This window comes from Camelus dromedarius, chromosome 23 (assembly GCF_036321535.1).
Source record: "Camelus dromedarius isolate mCamDro1 chromosome 23, mCamDro1.pat, whole genome shotgun sequence".
Lineage (NCBI taxonomy): Eukaryota > Metazoa > Chordata > Mammalia > Artiodactyla > Camelidae > Camelus > Camelus dromedarius.
The window spans coordinates 10,826,379-10,841,885 of NC_087458.1; the positions used below are offsets into that span (position 1 = coordinate 10,826,379).

A 15,507-nucleotide genomic window follows, 5' to 3' on the forward strand; every position below is an offset into this window, starting at 1 on the left:
AGTCGCTTTAGGCAAGAACGGGAGAAAGACGACTAACTTGTTGCTGCCAACTTTCTGCGGACACGGCTTTTTAAGTTCCAGGCAAAGGGAGTGAGAGAGGCCAGTTTAGAGCAAGCAAGGGACGTTGTGTGGAGGCTCCATCTTTAAGAGGGGCTTTTTTTGGAAGCCATCTTGGATCAGGACTCCTTTTTAAAGTTTACTACTGGAGATTAAGATGTATCTGGGCATACATAGAGCTGGATATACTTGTATTAATGTCAGCGGTCACCCGAATACCCCGAAGGCTTCCAGTTTTTGTGAGGCTCAGAGTTTCTGTGAGAGGTCTGATTCCCATTCTTTTCAGCCCGGACCTACCCTTAATGGGTCTGTAGTAATGTGATGTAGTGAGACTAGTTTAGACTCTGGAGCTAGACAAACTCGGGTTTAAGACCTACCTCTGCCACATCTTAGCTGTAAGAACCTTGGCAAACATCTTGACTTAATTAGGCTTAGTTTCCTCATCTGTAAAATGAAGATACCAGTACCAACCTTATTGAATTGTTAAGTGAACTAAATAAAATCAAGAGCATAGATTCTGTGTGCACATAAAATACCTAGCCTTTCCTGGCAGATAATGAGCATTATGTAAATATGTTTCTCTTCCTCATTTCCTGACCACTATGAACCCAGCTCTAGTTTCAAGTCACAGGTCTCCATGACAACAACTGGGGAAGAGCACCCAAACAATAAAAGCAAAAGAAAGACAACCTTTGGCTAAACATGAAAGTATGATACCTATCACCCAAGACTTTAACAAGAATAATGAGACTCCACATTATTTATGTGTAAAAATACAATTTTTATTCTGAGACATCACCCCCTGGGACCTGTGGCCCCAGCCTGTCCAGAGAAGCTGTCCCAGGGCTTGAATATTGCCAGTCCCCTTCCCTGAAATAGGAAGTTATTCCAAAGGAGAAAGGAGAGGCCAAAGAGATCTATACAAGACCTTTTTCTTTAAGATACAGGGAAGCAGAGGGTGGGGTAGCTGGGAAGGGAGCCAGCCCCTCTAACAAGTACTGAGGCCTTGAAAGAGCTTGTTGGACATGTTCCTCCTAATCAAGTTAAGAGGATCAAGAGGTGTCCAAGGGCTCAAGAGTAGAGCAAGGATGGGTAACTCTACAAGTGTTTGTGTGTAATAGGCTCTGAACTGGCCCTGTCCCCCTACCTCTACCCTGGACTTCCATGATGAAGAGTTCATTGCCTCAGAGGAGGGCAGGAACTTGGCTGGAGTTCCTCTTCATTCTTCATTTTGAGAAAACTTATTTTCCACCTATTCTTTGTTCCATTTGTCCAATGACCCCATTCTGTGGGAACAGGATCTTGGAGACTTTCTTTGGAATCTCCTAAGGATTAAGTGCTTTGTGTCTGAGACAAGCTCAGGTAAACCAACAGAGACAGTGCCTCCCACAGTCAAAAAGAGAAGCTGGAGGGCCAAAACCTATAGAGTTGGGCGCTATAGCTGCTCAGGCTGCAGAAGAGACAGCTAGTCCAAGACCCCAGAGATTCAAGACAACTAGTGTCCCTTTTGCCAAGAGCTCAGATCCTAATCACAGTCCCTCACCTTTACCAGGGTTAGCCTGTGTTTCAAATGCATATGAACGGCGCTGGGGAGGCACAAGGGGGTCAGGGGGCTGGGGTTCTCTGGGGGGTAGACTAAGCCGACTCCGGGGTCCAGACCCTTCTGTGCTTTCATCTGGTAGCTCCAGGCAGCTGAGAGGCCGAGGACAATGGGCAGGGATCATGCTATAGGGGGAGGTTTGGGGGATGAGGCTGTAGTCTCCTCCCCCAGTGCAGGTCTGGGTCCGCCGAACTCCCTGAACTTGAGTCCTCTGGCGGTCCCGGGCCAGGGCCACAGCAGCATCAAAAGAAAGACTACCCCCATTCCTCCAAGCAGAGCGGGAGGCTCGGGACCCTGTTCCCCAGGCCCTTTCCCCAGGAGTCCCATCAAGCCGACCAGGCTTCGGGCATGGGTTTGCTGGTGCCACATGGATCTTGCCACACATTGCACTGGGCATCTTGGCAAACTGTGGTTTGGGGGGCACCACAGGCACAGAGCGTACCTGTTGGACCTGAACCAAGGTGGAAGCCAGTCGCATGCCCACACCAGCAGCTGAGCCAAGGGGACTGGGCTGCCCCTCAGGCTCCATCTCCTCTGGCCGGGGTGGCTGTGGGGCTGCCTGTTCTGTCGCAGAGGACTGGGCATTCCCCTCTTTGGCACTGTCAACCTCCAGGGACTCTACATGTGACCCTTCAGGGAGGGAATCCTCTTCTAAATTGTCACCTCCAGCCCTCTGGTCTCCCTCAGCTTCTCCATCTCCACTTTCCCGTTCCTTGCTGACCTCCCCTGCTCCTCCTTCAGCTGCTGCTTCTGGGATTCTGCTATCTTCACCATCTCCTCGGTCTTCTCTTTCTTCTTGGTCTTCAATCCCCCTCTGTCCTTTTACCTCATCTTCTCTGCCTCCTTCAGCCTCTTGTTTGTGTACAACTTCCCAGCCCTCCTCAGCAGTTTGATTTTCCTGGGCCCCATGCTCTGGGTCCCTTCCAGCTTCTACCTGGGTTTCATCTCCTTCTTCAGCCTCTTCCTCTCTCTCAGTCTTTCTTTCCTTTTCCTTGTCTTTACCCTGCATTCCTCTTGTTTCCTCCACACCTGTAGCTTCCTCCAAACTCTCGTCCTCCTGTTGAACTTTGGACTCCTCTCCCTTGGCCTCTGTCTCCTCTGTCTCTTCCCCGCTTCCTTCTCTCAAACCAACAACCACCTTTTGGCTTCCCTCAGCCTCCCCTCCTTCCTCACTGGCCTCTCCACCCTCCACTTTGCTCTCTGGACTCCCCTCAGCCTCCTCTCTCAGATCGCATCTGCTTCCAGGCTCAGCCTCCTTGTCCTCCCCAACTTCCCAGAATGCCTGCTCTCCCTCAGACTGTCCTGGAGCCTCCTGTCTTCTGCATTCTGCTGCCTTTTCCTCTAGGTTGCCTGGACCCTCCCAGGGTGGGGGTTTGGGCCCCAGCAGGGGACTTAGATCATCGTAGGCACTCAGGAAGACCTCCTCCCCACTTTCCTCATCTGCTTCAGGCGTGGGGCCAGGGGAGTCCTGAGAACAGCAGCTGGGAGCCAGGACAAACTGCGCCTCATCCAGAGACAGGTCATCCAGGGGTGGCTCCACAGAGAACTCCTCCACCTGTAAGCACAGCATTGTGGCTCAGGACCAGGTGGCCCTGTCCACCCTCCAGAGTCTTTACCACCCCCAAACCCAGCACAGTGCCTCCTTACCTGAGGCCCAACTCCCAGGAGCTCCTCCAGGTAGCCCATCCCAGGGTCGTCCTCCCCAGGGGAGAAAGCTGCTCCTGCTGGTCCTGCCTTGGCCACCTCCCCATCCTCCACCCCCACCCACTCAGGCTCTGAGCCGCTTGAGTCCTCTAGGAAGGAGAAGGAATCCTGCACCTCCTGGGACAGGCAGTCCTCCAGGGCAGGGGCCATGTCCACTGGGCCTGAGTCAGCCAGGGGCCCTGGGGCTGGACTTTCCTCCGACTTCTCATCTGTTGGGAGAGAGATAGTCCCAGGATACAAAGGTCAGGACCAGCCCTGACCTTTGCAATGTGTCTTCCTAGCATTGCTAGTATAGGACCAGTATTGCCAGCATAGATACTCCATGTAGCTGATTGTCTCAGACCAATATCCCTAACTACTGGCCTATAGTCACCTTTATTGAGCTCCTCCCAGGTGCCAAGCACTGTGCTATACATTTTATAATGCATTATTTTCTTTCCTCCACAAAACAACCCTAAAATATAGGTTATTTATCCTCATTTTACACATGAGGAAGCTGAGACTTAGATTTGTCCGAAGTCACACAAATAAGTGGCACAGCCAAAATTTGAATCCAAGTCTACTTAACTCTATAGCTGTACCCACTGTCTTATGCTGCCTCAACACTCCTCATCAGTGGCGCTTCAGGAACTGGAGTCAGAGCAGAGATCAGATTCCAGCTCTGCCATCTCCTACCAGGTTGCTTAACCTAAGTCTCAGGTTGCACTACTGTAACATAAGGATAACAAAAAACCTATGATAAGATTATGAGAAAATGAAATGAGCTAATGCCTGCAAAGTCCTTAACAAAGCACACAGTAAGCTCTCTACAAATGTTAGCTATTAGTATTAATGTTAGTGTGACTATTACTACTATCTATTATATATTCCCACCTTGTACTTAGTAATCCCTGCTGTGTATATATCTGACACAGGTCCTCATTCTTGGATATATCAGTGATCTGAAGGCTGCCAGAGATCCTCTCTCCATGAATTTCACACAACCTGATAATATTATTGGATTCCCTCAAGCTAAAATCCCGGGAGGCAGCTGAAGGTAACCACCCAAAGCCCAAGGGCTGAGGCTTGTGCCCTTCCCAGGGCAGATCCTCAGCATCAGAGCCTCAGCCTAGAGCTCTAGTCCCCTCTCCCAGTCCTGGGAAATCCCTGGGTCCTCACCTGGGGGGCCAGGGCCAGAGGCAGGGCTTGGCCGGGGCTGTAGGGCAGGATACTCAAGGCTGCGGGTGAAGCCAGCCAAGGAGATGTGAGAGATGTTTGGGGGTATTTTGAGAATACATCTGATGTGTGATGGGAGGTTGACAGCATACGGCTCTGAGATGTGGACACCAGCACGACGCTGTGCATGGCTGCTGCCCCCAGCACGGACTGCTGACCGCCCAGCTCGTGGTGTGCCTGGCTCAGAGCTGGTGCCACCCCGTGCCTCTGCCTCAAGCTCCTGTTCACCCTCTACTCCTTCCACAGAATCATTCTCCAAGTTCTCCGGCAGCAGTGGGCTTGGCCGAGGGCTGCTGGGTCCCACCAGCCCCTCTGGTTCTGTGGAGGAGAGAGAGGTAGGAATAGCCTAAGCTGCAAGAGGCCTGGACACCTCGGAAAGGCTCTAGAGAGTGTTTTCTGTTTTCTCTAGCTTGGAAGGCACCAGGCCCAGCTTCCCTTAGCCACTACTGCAAATCCATCACAGTCAGCAGGTCAAAGGTCACTCCATCAAAAGATACTTAGGAACCCCCCCTTCCTCCCTGCAGATACAGTCACCGGCCATCACTACCCCAGTGCACACACACACAGAGGTACACACCTATACTCACCATCACTGACCTCGGCCACAGCACTCAGTGAGTCCATGCTCTTGGCTGGCCGCAGAGTCCCCTTATCAGATTTGTCCTCTGCAAGACAGGGATGTGTGTAGAGCCAGGGCCTGGCACACCCTCAGCAGAGCTCCCCCTACATCTCCCCAGACTTACCCCTATCCTCAGTCCCCCGTGGGAGTTTACGCTTGGTCTCATGGCCAGAGCGACCCAGATTGAAGATAGATCTCCACTTCCTGACCTTCAGAGACCCTTTCCTCCTGGACGGAATGGAGAAATCTTTGGGGTTGGAGCCTGATGATCATTGCAAGGGAGGAGGACCCAGGAAGGAGGCCTTACTTGTGCTCTGCAATCTCTATGATAGTGTGATAGGGCCGAATCTGTGGGGGTCCATCGCCAGCCTGTAGGATGCTAGGCAGGTGGTAGGGCAGAGACCTGGGCATAAGGTCCTCGGGGCTGCCCAACACCCGGGTTCCAGGAAGTGATCGACATCCACTCTCCACTTCACCACCTAGAAAAAGAAGAGGAGTTGGACAGCCAGGAACAGAGATGGGGGAGGGATCTGGGTACCCACCTTCTCACTGCACCCTCCCACTCACCAACTACCAGGCTAGGGATATACTCAGAGGCCTCTGGAGACAGATCGTCTGTGTCTAGCTCCTCAAGAAGAAGTCCTCGGGGACAAAGAGGTCCAGGAGATCCCAGGACATTGGCCCAGAAGGCTGAGAGTGGGAATGATCAGTCACTAGCCTTGAGAACCAGGATAGTGATTAAGATGTCAGGCTATGGCCTGGACTGAGAGCAACAGAGGCCTGCTCGAGTCCTGACTGCATCATTATCTCTCCAAGGTTGTCTCCATGTGATCATGAGAAACATCTTTATGAGACAGTTCAATCATGTGTAAAGCAGAAAGACTGAACTAGCTGATCTTGGAGGCCCTCTATAACTCTGACATGACTCCCCAGACAAAGAGTGTGATATGGTGGATGGGAAGGACACTGACCAGAGAGAGCAGCACCCCCAAAGAGCTGGTCCACGTGTGTGAGGATGAACTCGACGACGATGGACTGCACGCGCACCTCCATGAAGGCGGCTGTCCCATTGAAGCCTGAGGCCTCTATGTCCTTAGACCTATGGAGATGTGGAGTTATTCCCCTCCCAGCCCCATTTCTCCCTAAGAATACCATAAACCCTTTCCCCTGCATGCCATTAACCTCATCCCCACCTCTTAATCTACAGTCATGATTTAAGTCTCAAATACCACTTCCTCCAAGAACCCTTCTTGGACACCCTCTTCAGGATTAATCTCTACCTCCTCTGCACACCAGGGAGCCTTGTGTATAATGAATTGCAGGACTTCTCATAGCCTGGCCTGTACCAAAAGGAGTGATATGGAGGCACTTCTCCAACAGAATGCAAGACACTTGCTCAACAAACATTTGACAAGGACCTGCCCTGCTCCAGTCCCTGAGCTCAGTGATATGGTGTAAGAAAACACAAAGGCCCTGCCCTTAGGGACTTCAGTCAAGTTCAGAGACGGGGCTCACATGGGTGAGCTCCAGCCCACTCAATGTAATCATGAGCCTTCCCATTCTCACTGGGTTCCATGAGACCCCTCTCCAGTGCACCCACATAGCCACACCCCACCCTCAGCAGCCTCCCAGGGGTGAGGCTCTGCCAGGATCCCCACACCCTGCTCACACACCACCCACCTCAGCAGGTTAGGGGCCCACACGATGGCCAGGTTGCGGGCGTGCATGTTGGTCTGGGCACTGAATGAGGCCATGTGCACCAAGTGCCGCATGAGGAACTCCAGCGTCCTGCAGAAAGGGGGCATTGTGGGGCAGAGCTCACACAGGGAACCCTCAGGGCAGGGGTAGGTTTGAGGCCGGGGAGCAGGAAGAGCAGTGACAAGTCAAAGCCTGGGCTGAGTGGAGGGAGTCAGGACCCTGGGTGGGGAGGAGCTCCACACACCTGTAGTTTGGGACAGGGAGTTCTCGAAGCACCTCTAGGATCTTGACCAAGCGCTCAGGTTCCAATTGCACTGCCACAGCCTCCTGATTGGGAGGAAGGGTTCAAGAAGCAGCGGTCAATGACCAGCACTGCCCCTGCTTACTCCCCAGTGCTCTGAGCCAAACTCTCAGAAACAATCTGTGCGGGTCCCAGTGCCATCTCCCACTCTGGATGCACACTGACACAGCAGACAGAATTTGGGGCCCACAAGACCTGCAGCTGAATCTTGGCTATGCCACTTAATAGCTTTGTGACGTTAGGCAACTCATTGCCTTAGCATCCTCATCAGTAGTGCTCTGGTACTGGAATACATCAGTGGTTCATCCTGTGAGTGCCCCAGAGGCCATGGAATTATTCCAAGATATCCAGGAAGGCCTCTGCCCACCCGGCCTGGCCTGTGGGGGCTGAATGGTGTCTGCTCCTGTTCAGGATCTCTAAATGACGTTGTGCTCAATAAAATGCAACATAATTTAAAAGTGTTCCTCAATTCAAGATGGCATTTTTGGCCATGAGTTTTCTTATTCAAAAGATGTTCAACACACAATCATAGTTCATGGAGGGCCATGCTTAAGAAAATTTTTGACTTTCTAAAAGAGTTCTCATTCTCTTAAATGTAGGGAAGTTCTGGTCTAGGTGATTTCCAAGGGCTTTCCAGCTTCTATTCTCTGTCTGGCCGCTACTCTCCCCAAGTCTCACCCCCGCCATGTGTGGTCTGCAGGGACAATGAAGAGAAGAGGGACAGGGGAGGGCAGAGGTAGCAGGGCTAGGAGGTCTGTAGGGGAGAAATCTTTTCACGTCCACGTGGTCTCTGTCATTCAGGATTCGTAGTACTCTATCTGGCACTGGACACACCTGGAATGTCAAAACCAGAGCAACCACCCTCAGCCTTCTCTTCCACCCCTCTGCTTCTCAACTCACAGCAAATTTGTCATAGAGCCGGTAAGTGAGCAGGGGGTCAGGCAGTTCTCTGAAATAGGCCTTGCACAAGGAGGAGACGCAGTGAATGTCCTGAAGGTAAACATCTCGCCGCAGGTCTGGCTTCCGCTCAGCCTCAAACTCCTGCCTGGGGAGGTGCAGAGTGGTCAGGAGTGGTGGGGTATCTGGGAGAATGTAGGGATGGGGGCGCTATAGGGTTGAGGGTCAGCTTGTATGAAACTTAGAAGGAAGAGGTTGGGGCATATATATACACGAGGCACCAATTATAAGACATTGTATCTGTCAACATGCAGAGTGGATGAGAAATGGGTAAGTGGGTAGGTAAGTGGATCTATGCATGAACAGGGGTATATGTCAAGGCAGTAGCTGTAGGCATGAGTAAAAATGTAGGGCTGTGTAGGAGTCAGGGAGTCGGGGGATGAGCCTAAATGTGTGTTTCTGGATATGTGTAAAAACCAATAAGTGTAGGTCTTAGAAGCAAACGTTAAGTGTAAATCTTCATCACCTCAGATTAGGCAACAGTTTCTTGGGTATGACACCAAAAGCATAAGCAACCAAACTAAAAATAGATAAATTTAATATCAAACCTACAAACTATTGTGTATCAAAGGACACTATCAAGAAAATGAAGACAAACCACAGAATGGGAGACCATATTTACAAATCACAGATTTGATAAGTGTCTAATACCCAGAATATATAAAGAATTCTTACCACTCAAAGGAAACAAACAGCCTAATTTTAAAATGAGCAAAGATTTGGGGAAGGGAGTAGGTATAGCTCAGTAATAGAGCACGTGCTTAGCACTCATGAGGTCCTGGGTTCAATCCCTAGTACCTCCATTTTAATGGTAAAATAAAATGAGCAAAGGTTTTGAATAGATATTTCTCTAAAGAAGATGTTCGACATCGTTAGCTATCAAGGAAATGCAAATACGGATGCAATATCACTTCACACCCATTAGGGTGGCTATAATCAAAAAGACACAAAGTAACAAGTGTTAGCAGGGATGTGGAGAAATTGGAACCCTCATACACTGCTGGTGGGAATATAAAATGATGCAACTGCTATGAAAAAGAGTTTGGCAGTTTTTTAAAAAGTTCATCATAGAGTTACCATATGACCCAGTAATTCCACTCCTAGGTATATACTCAAGAGAATTGAAACCATTTGTCCATACAAATATTTGTACATGAATGTTTATAGCAGCATTATTAATAACAGCCAGAAGATAGAAACAACCCAAATAGCCATCAACTGGTGAATGGAGAAACAAAATGTGGTAATAAGGACACACAATGGAATATTATTCAGCCATAAAAATTAATGAATACCAGTACTCACAACATGAGTGAACCTTGAAAACATGCTAAGTGAATAAAGCCAGGCATAGAAGATTATAATTATATGATTCCATTTATTTGAAATGTCCAGAATAGACAAATCCATGGAGACAGAAAGTAGACTAGTAGCTGCCAGGGGCTGGGGAAGAGAAATGTGGAGTGACTGGTAATGGGTACAGGGTTTCTTTGGGGGTTGACGAAATGTTCTGAAATTAGATAGTGGTGGTAGTTGCGCAACCTTGCAAATATACTAAAAACGACTAAATGGTACATTTGGGGGGTAATATTTATTTCCTTTATTTATGTATTATCATTATTATTTTTTATTTAATGGAGGTACTGAGGATTGAACCCATGACCTCGTGCATGCTAAGCAAGCACTCTACCACTGAACTATACCCTCTTCCCCCTTAAATGGTACATTTTTAAATGATAAATTTTATGGCAAGTGAATTATATCTGATTTTTTTTCAAAGCTGGGTGGGTGCCTATGGGAGTGGAGATGTGTGTTTGTGTGTGTGTGTGTGTATTTGTGTGTGTGCACGCACACACACGTGCATGCATGCATGCTAGCCTGTGGGGAGTGCAGAGCATGGTCTCAACATTTCCTAAGGAGACAAGAGCTCCTCCCTTGGACAGTATCTAGCATGTATGTTTCCTTCTCCTCACATCGTCTCCCCCTCTGGCTCCCTGGGGGCAACCAAGTCCTCCCCTCACTGCCTGACTCACCGGAGCTTCTGGATGTTGGAAGAGACCCCTGAGAGGCGGTAGATCCCGTCCACCACTCCATACTCCTCCACAAACTCGGCACAGCTCCTTAGCACCTGGGGCACTGGGGATACAGATCAGGCAGAGAAAGAGAAATCAGAAGGTCTGGGAGATCAGAGACTCTAGGGGGTCTGAGAAGTGGACGCACCAGGGATGAGGGTTTGGGGAGATTGAAGACAAAGCTCATGGAACAAAAACTTGTCAGAAAGAGTCTTACAGGACATCAGCTCCCATCTGCCAACCTGGTACATTCTCTCTGCCCTTTGGGTCTAGAGTCTCAGCATAAATCCCCACAGTGTGGGGGAGCTCACTGCCTCTCCAGACTGCCCTTTCCCATTAGAAAGTTCTGCCTGTGTTGGCCTGAAGTTTGTCTCTCTGGAATTACTAGTTGCTACTACAGAAATTTTTAAAGGGGCAGCAATCTGCTTGGAAGAGGACTCAGGGTAAAGGACTGGTCTTAAAGGTGTGTTTATGTAACACTGTACATAAGGTAAAGGAATATTCACTGTTCCGACCAACCATAATGGAACAGAGCTGATGGGCATTACAGTTAAGCACCTCCCCCACTGGTAAGTGAGTGCACAGATGTTAGATCTATCATAGGAAGGTACTCAGAATTGTGACAGACCTTCAAACAGGTCAGTTCAGGAGAGAAGTGCCTTTGTGCCAAGCACTGCGCATGAGACAAAAAAACTGAGGATCAAAGATAATGAGTGTTCAGTACCACTCAGCTAGAAACAGGATTCAAATCAAAGATGCAAAAAGCAGTATTATCTCTCCCTACCTCAGACCCCTCTCCAGTTACTAGACTGTAAGCTCCTTAAGGACAAGACCTAAGTGTGACCCATCTTGCTTTTCCTCATATTATCTGTTATGGTGTCTCAGTCATGGGAAATCCTCAGAAACCATGTATTGAATCTCATCTCCACAAGGTCACATAGTTATCTTTCTAAAGCACTTCCATGCCTTAAATCCTTTGCTACATATGCACTCTGCTCCACCCCTATCTTCAATGCTTACCTTACGGATACAGAATAAAATAGGAACTCCTCAACATGGTATACTGTATAAGACCTTCACAAACCAGGTCCAGCTGCCATTCCAGCCTTAGTTCCAGCCAGTTCCCTGATAAACCTTATGAGCAACCCATGGTACCATCACTCATGTTATTCCCTTGCCTAGGAATGCGCTCCTCTCTGTCTCTGCCTGGTGAGCTCAAACATACCTCAAACATCATCTCCAATTCTGAACTCTTTTCTTGTCTCTGTATTATAGTTCCCACAGTCCTTTGTTTATATCTGTACTATCATACTCATTGCACTTTGTTATGATTAGTATATTTTGTATCTATACCTTCTGACAAATAGTAACATACTCCCCAGCATTTAGCACAGTGTTGAAACAAAGCAGGTGCTCAACAGATGTTTATTAAGTTACTCAGTGAATTAGTCAATGAACTGGAGATTTAATAGAGAATATTGCCTAAGACAAAACATTGAGTCCAATTACCTGAGACTCACCAAAGAAATCCCTGTCTTGTGTTACTGTCAGAAAAAGCTGTGTTTCTCCTAAGCCACCTATTTTTTTTCTTATGGGCTTTATGAATTTTATACCTGATTGTTTACCTCTCTAACTACCAGGGAGCTCAGAGCCCATATCTGAGAACCAACAGAACCACCTGAGATGCATTTCTGGGTACTGATCTTACCCTTCTTGTTTTCCCTTCAACTTAATTCCTTCAGTCATTTATTCTTTTTGTAGTTTAGGGTTTTGGAGGTCATCCATCCTAAGTTCTTTGTGGAATTAAATAAGAAGAAATACAGACTGAAAGAAATCAATAAACCCATCAACCACTATTTTAAACTCTCCTTATATGACCTGGTAGCCACACTCTTTGCCCTCCTGCACCCCAGAGCCAGGGCTTGGGTGAGACAAGGAAGGAAGGTATGGAGGGTACAAAATTTAAGGAAACACTCACTCTTAGGGTTGTGTAAGAGCCACTGTGCACATGCACGATCTTGAGACTGAATGCCTCCTTAAGAAGGAGGCACCTAGGGCACTTGCCCCACCCTTAGAGTGAAAGAATCCTTAAATTTTGTACTCAAGTCACCTCCCTTGCCTCACCTTGGTCCTGGCCCTGCAGTCCACCATCCATCCCTTCAGGATCTACGCCCATTTGCCAGGGTCTCCCTGATCTCAGGTTCCCAGCACTGAATGCAGAGATGGGACAGTCCCTCCTGGTTCAAGCTGATGCTCTACTCTTGGGAGACTAATGCTACCCCAACTCTTTTGGCCATCACATTACTCTTGTTGACTCATAAATAGTTTGCTGTCACCTAAACCCCAGGTTCTTTTCACTTGAACTCCAACCAAGCCAGATCTTCCTCATCCCATCCTTCTCTGTTGATTTTGAACCTCCACAGAAGGCTCTTAAAGAAGGCATTCAAGAGCCTAAGGAGTCAGAGCCATAGATGAAATGAGTCAAGGAGATGGGGGAAGAGATGACAGAGTCAGAGAGATGGCAGAGTCAAGGATATAGAAAGAAGAGAAATGAGGTCCAGAGATAAAAGTTAGAGACAGAGTTGGGGTGGTAGAGTCAAAGGAATAGAGACATCAAGGAAATGGGGGTGAGTCAGGGAGGAGGACCTGAAGCTTGGGGAGCCCGGAGAATCAGAAACCTAGACGAGGTATCAAACAGATAAAGATTAGGAAAAGGAAGAACTCAATACATATAAGGGCTTGGGAAGGAAGAGATCCACCAAGGGCAAAGAGCTGGGGGAGGGTGCTGATATCAAGCAAGGATGCGGAAAACCGGCATAATCAGGGAGGATAAATTAACCAGAAACACAGCTCTCTGCTAGCCTGGGTTTTCATTTTCACTGGGTCTTGGCTTAAAGAGAGGCGCCGTCACTGGCCTCTCTCTGTCTTTCCACTATCCACCTGTCTGTGCCAGGAGGAGCTGGGGGAGGGGAAGAAGGCTGCCACTGCTGCTCTGGTACCCAAGATACTGGCCCACCCTTGGGCTCAGCGAGGTGCTGGTGAAGGGCAGGAGGTATCTCTCTCTCTCTCTGAGATTCACCAGGATCAGGACACAACAACCAGATGTCTATTCCTTGCAGAGAACATGCTCCTCACCTGGGGATGCAGACAGAGGCCAGGAAGGGTTACAGGAGTGGGATCTGGGCTGGCTGTGAGTTCTGTGTTTCCATAAGAGGTTGGCCGGGGCAGGGTGAGGGGGGTGCACAGGAAAGGACAGTGCCAGGATGACGAAGCTAAACTGAGGGTTTGCAGAGAACTGGAAGAACATCAGCCCAAATTAAATCATGTGGCCCTTGGCCAAGAGTCATCATTCTCAAGAAGAATCCCTTGTAAAGGAGTCAGCTTTGCACTGGCAGCTGGGCTCTGCTCCATGAGAAGAGAAAGGCACAGAAAAGCCACTTCAGCTATTTAATACTATTTCTTGGGACCCTGGGCTTTCCCTTAACTGAGCCCAGTGGGGATGGGGGCCTCTGGGGGAGGAGAAAAAGGGAAGGAGGTGTCTGGGGACACATGGGCGGGGCTAAGAGCAGGAAATGAGTTGGGAACCACTATCACCCTTCCTCCACTGCAGGCACCACAGCCCAGAGCAGAGGACAAAGAGGAAATGACAGATTGGGGTGGGGTGGGGGTGGGGGGAAAGAATCGTGCATTTCTTTGGGAGGAGCTCAAAGTACCAAAAACAAGCTGGGCTGGGCAGCCGGGATACCTGTGTTCAATTCCAAATAAAATCAATAAATGTTTTTGTGTGTCTACTCCACACTACGCACAGTCAGGAGCCCGACCTTGTCCCTGGTCCTGCTGGTGTCCAAGACCCCTCCAAGGTAACTCAGGGAGGATGCTAGGCAAGCTACACACACACCCACCCTCTGCTGCCCCCTCTACCCATCTTCACACCAGATCTCAGGCCATCTCTCTTACTCCGCTGGTGTTCCCCATTTTAGCAGCTTCTCTTCTCGCCCACCATTTTGAACCTGTTTCTCCTTTGCTCAGGAAGAAAAGGAGACTCACAGAGACTGTGGGAGGGAGCTAACCCCACCCTCCATCCTCACCTGTGGCCCAACAAGGCTGCAGAGGGACCAGAGCCTATGTCTCCCCTAGTGCCATCCTCAGACTCTCCAAGAGCCGTTCTCCGGTCTCCTTTCATTCAAACACAAGGAGCATCCACTGCCCCTTCAGCCACTCATCTCCTGACTCTGCCCCTTCAGCCCTACTCCCTGTCCCCAGTTGTCATCTTCTCACTACTGTTTCTTATACCTCTCCTGGGTTTCCAGTCTCTCCATCTTCTCCCCTCAGGGCTCTCTCAGTGCTCCCATTTTCATCCCCAGACTCTTTATCCCCAGGTAGTCACACAAGAGAGCTCCCCTGCCCTCTTCACGGAGCCACATTTCCTGCCTGCTTGCTCATCAGCCTCCTGGGTGGTGACCCCGAGCCACTGCCCCTTCTCTGCCCATGAACTCCCAGAAGCTGCTTCTGTACCCTCAGACTCGATCAGGTTGAAGAAGGTCCATGTACCTCCCCATCCACCCAACAGCAGCTCCAGATTGGCCTCCTTACCCTCCTGGCCTGAGTGCTGCAGGTGTTCCTGCAAGTCACACCCAAACACCCGTTCCTTCGAGCTGCCCTTCTTCTTTCCTTTCTGCCGAGACTTCATGGCCGGAGCCCCAGGGCTCTGGCCCAGCCACCTCTGGCCCCCACGACCTTTGCCCTACCAGTCCCCCATGGGATCCCAAGCCAGCCTCTGGGCTTGGCCCGGCCCCAGGGGGCAGGGCTCGGAACTGGGGGTGGAGGGTGGCCTGGGCAACGGGCAGCAGCTCCTGCCGCTGGGGCCCCGGCCGCACGGAAGTTGCTGTGGAAGAGGAAGCTCCCGGGACCCCGGCAAGAAACTGTGTCTCGTGGCCTGGACTGGCACTCGCCCTTCTCGCCCCACTCAGCCCTGGGGGGGGGGGGGCAGGAAGCTGTGCAGCTCCTTAAACCCGCTTCCTGTTAGAGCATCTTTGCAACCACAAGGCTTGGGTGGGGGAGGTAGCTGACATTCACACCCTCACCCATCACTGGGACTTCACTCATTGGTCAAGAGGAGGTGATGTCAGAGCCCTAGGGTAGGGTGTTAGTGCCTGGGGCGTGAACAGGTGACTGACACCCTTGGAGATCAGAATTCTGGGGTCTGGGTGGAGATCCAAGATTTGCCTAGGAGCAAGGAGGCACAGGGCTGTGCAAGGCACGCCGAGGAGGGAGGATGCCCAGG

General features: G+C 49.9%; 1 protein-coding gene across 7 annotated transcripts; it reads right to left on the minus strand.

The window, feature by feature from the left end:
• Window positions 1–814: 814 nt before the first annotated feature.
• Window positions 815–15,199, minus strand: ARHGAP30 (Rho GTPase activating protein 30). 7 transcript variants are annotated; one of them, XM_010993071.3, is made up of 12 exons: window positions 14,817–15,199; window positions 10,185–10,287; window positions 8,095–8,239; window positions 7,138–7,220; window positions 6,876–6,983; window positions 6,167–6,294; window positions 5,503–5,674; window positions 5,320–5,423; window positions 5,164–5,241; window positions 4,520–4,894; window positions 3,476–3,570; window positions 815–3,212 (listed from the first exon to the last, which is right to left on the minus strand). In XM_010993071.3, the coding sequence occupies exons 1-12, from the start codon at window positions 14,911–14,913 to the stop codon at window positions 1,587–1,589; spliced, it is 3,114 nt and encodes a 1,037-aa protein (XP_010991373.1). In that variant the 5' UTR covers window positions 14,914–15,199; the 3' UTR covers window positions 815–1,586. The 7 variants fall into 7 exon arrangements, with proteins under 7 accessions (XP_010991373.1, XP_010991372.1, XP_031291790.1 ...); XM_010993070.3 differs by having other exon boundaries at window positions 3,305–3,570; XM_031435930.2 differs by having other exon boundaries at window positions 3,305–3,570; window positions 8,095–8,235; window positions 14,817–14,831.
• Window positions 15,200–15,507: the final 308 nt, after the last annotated feature.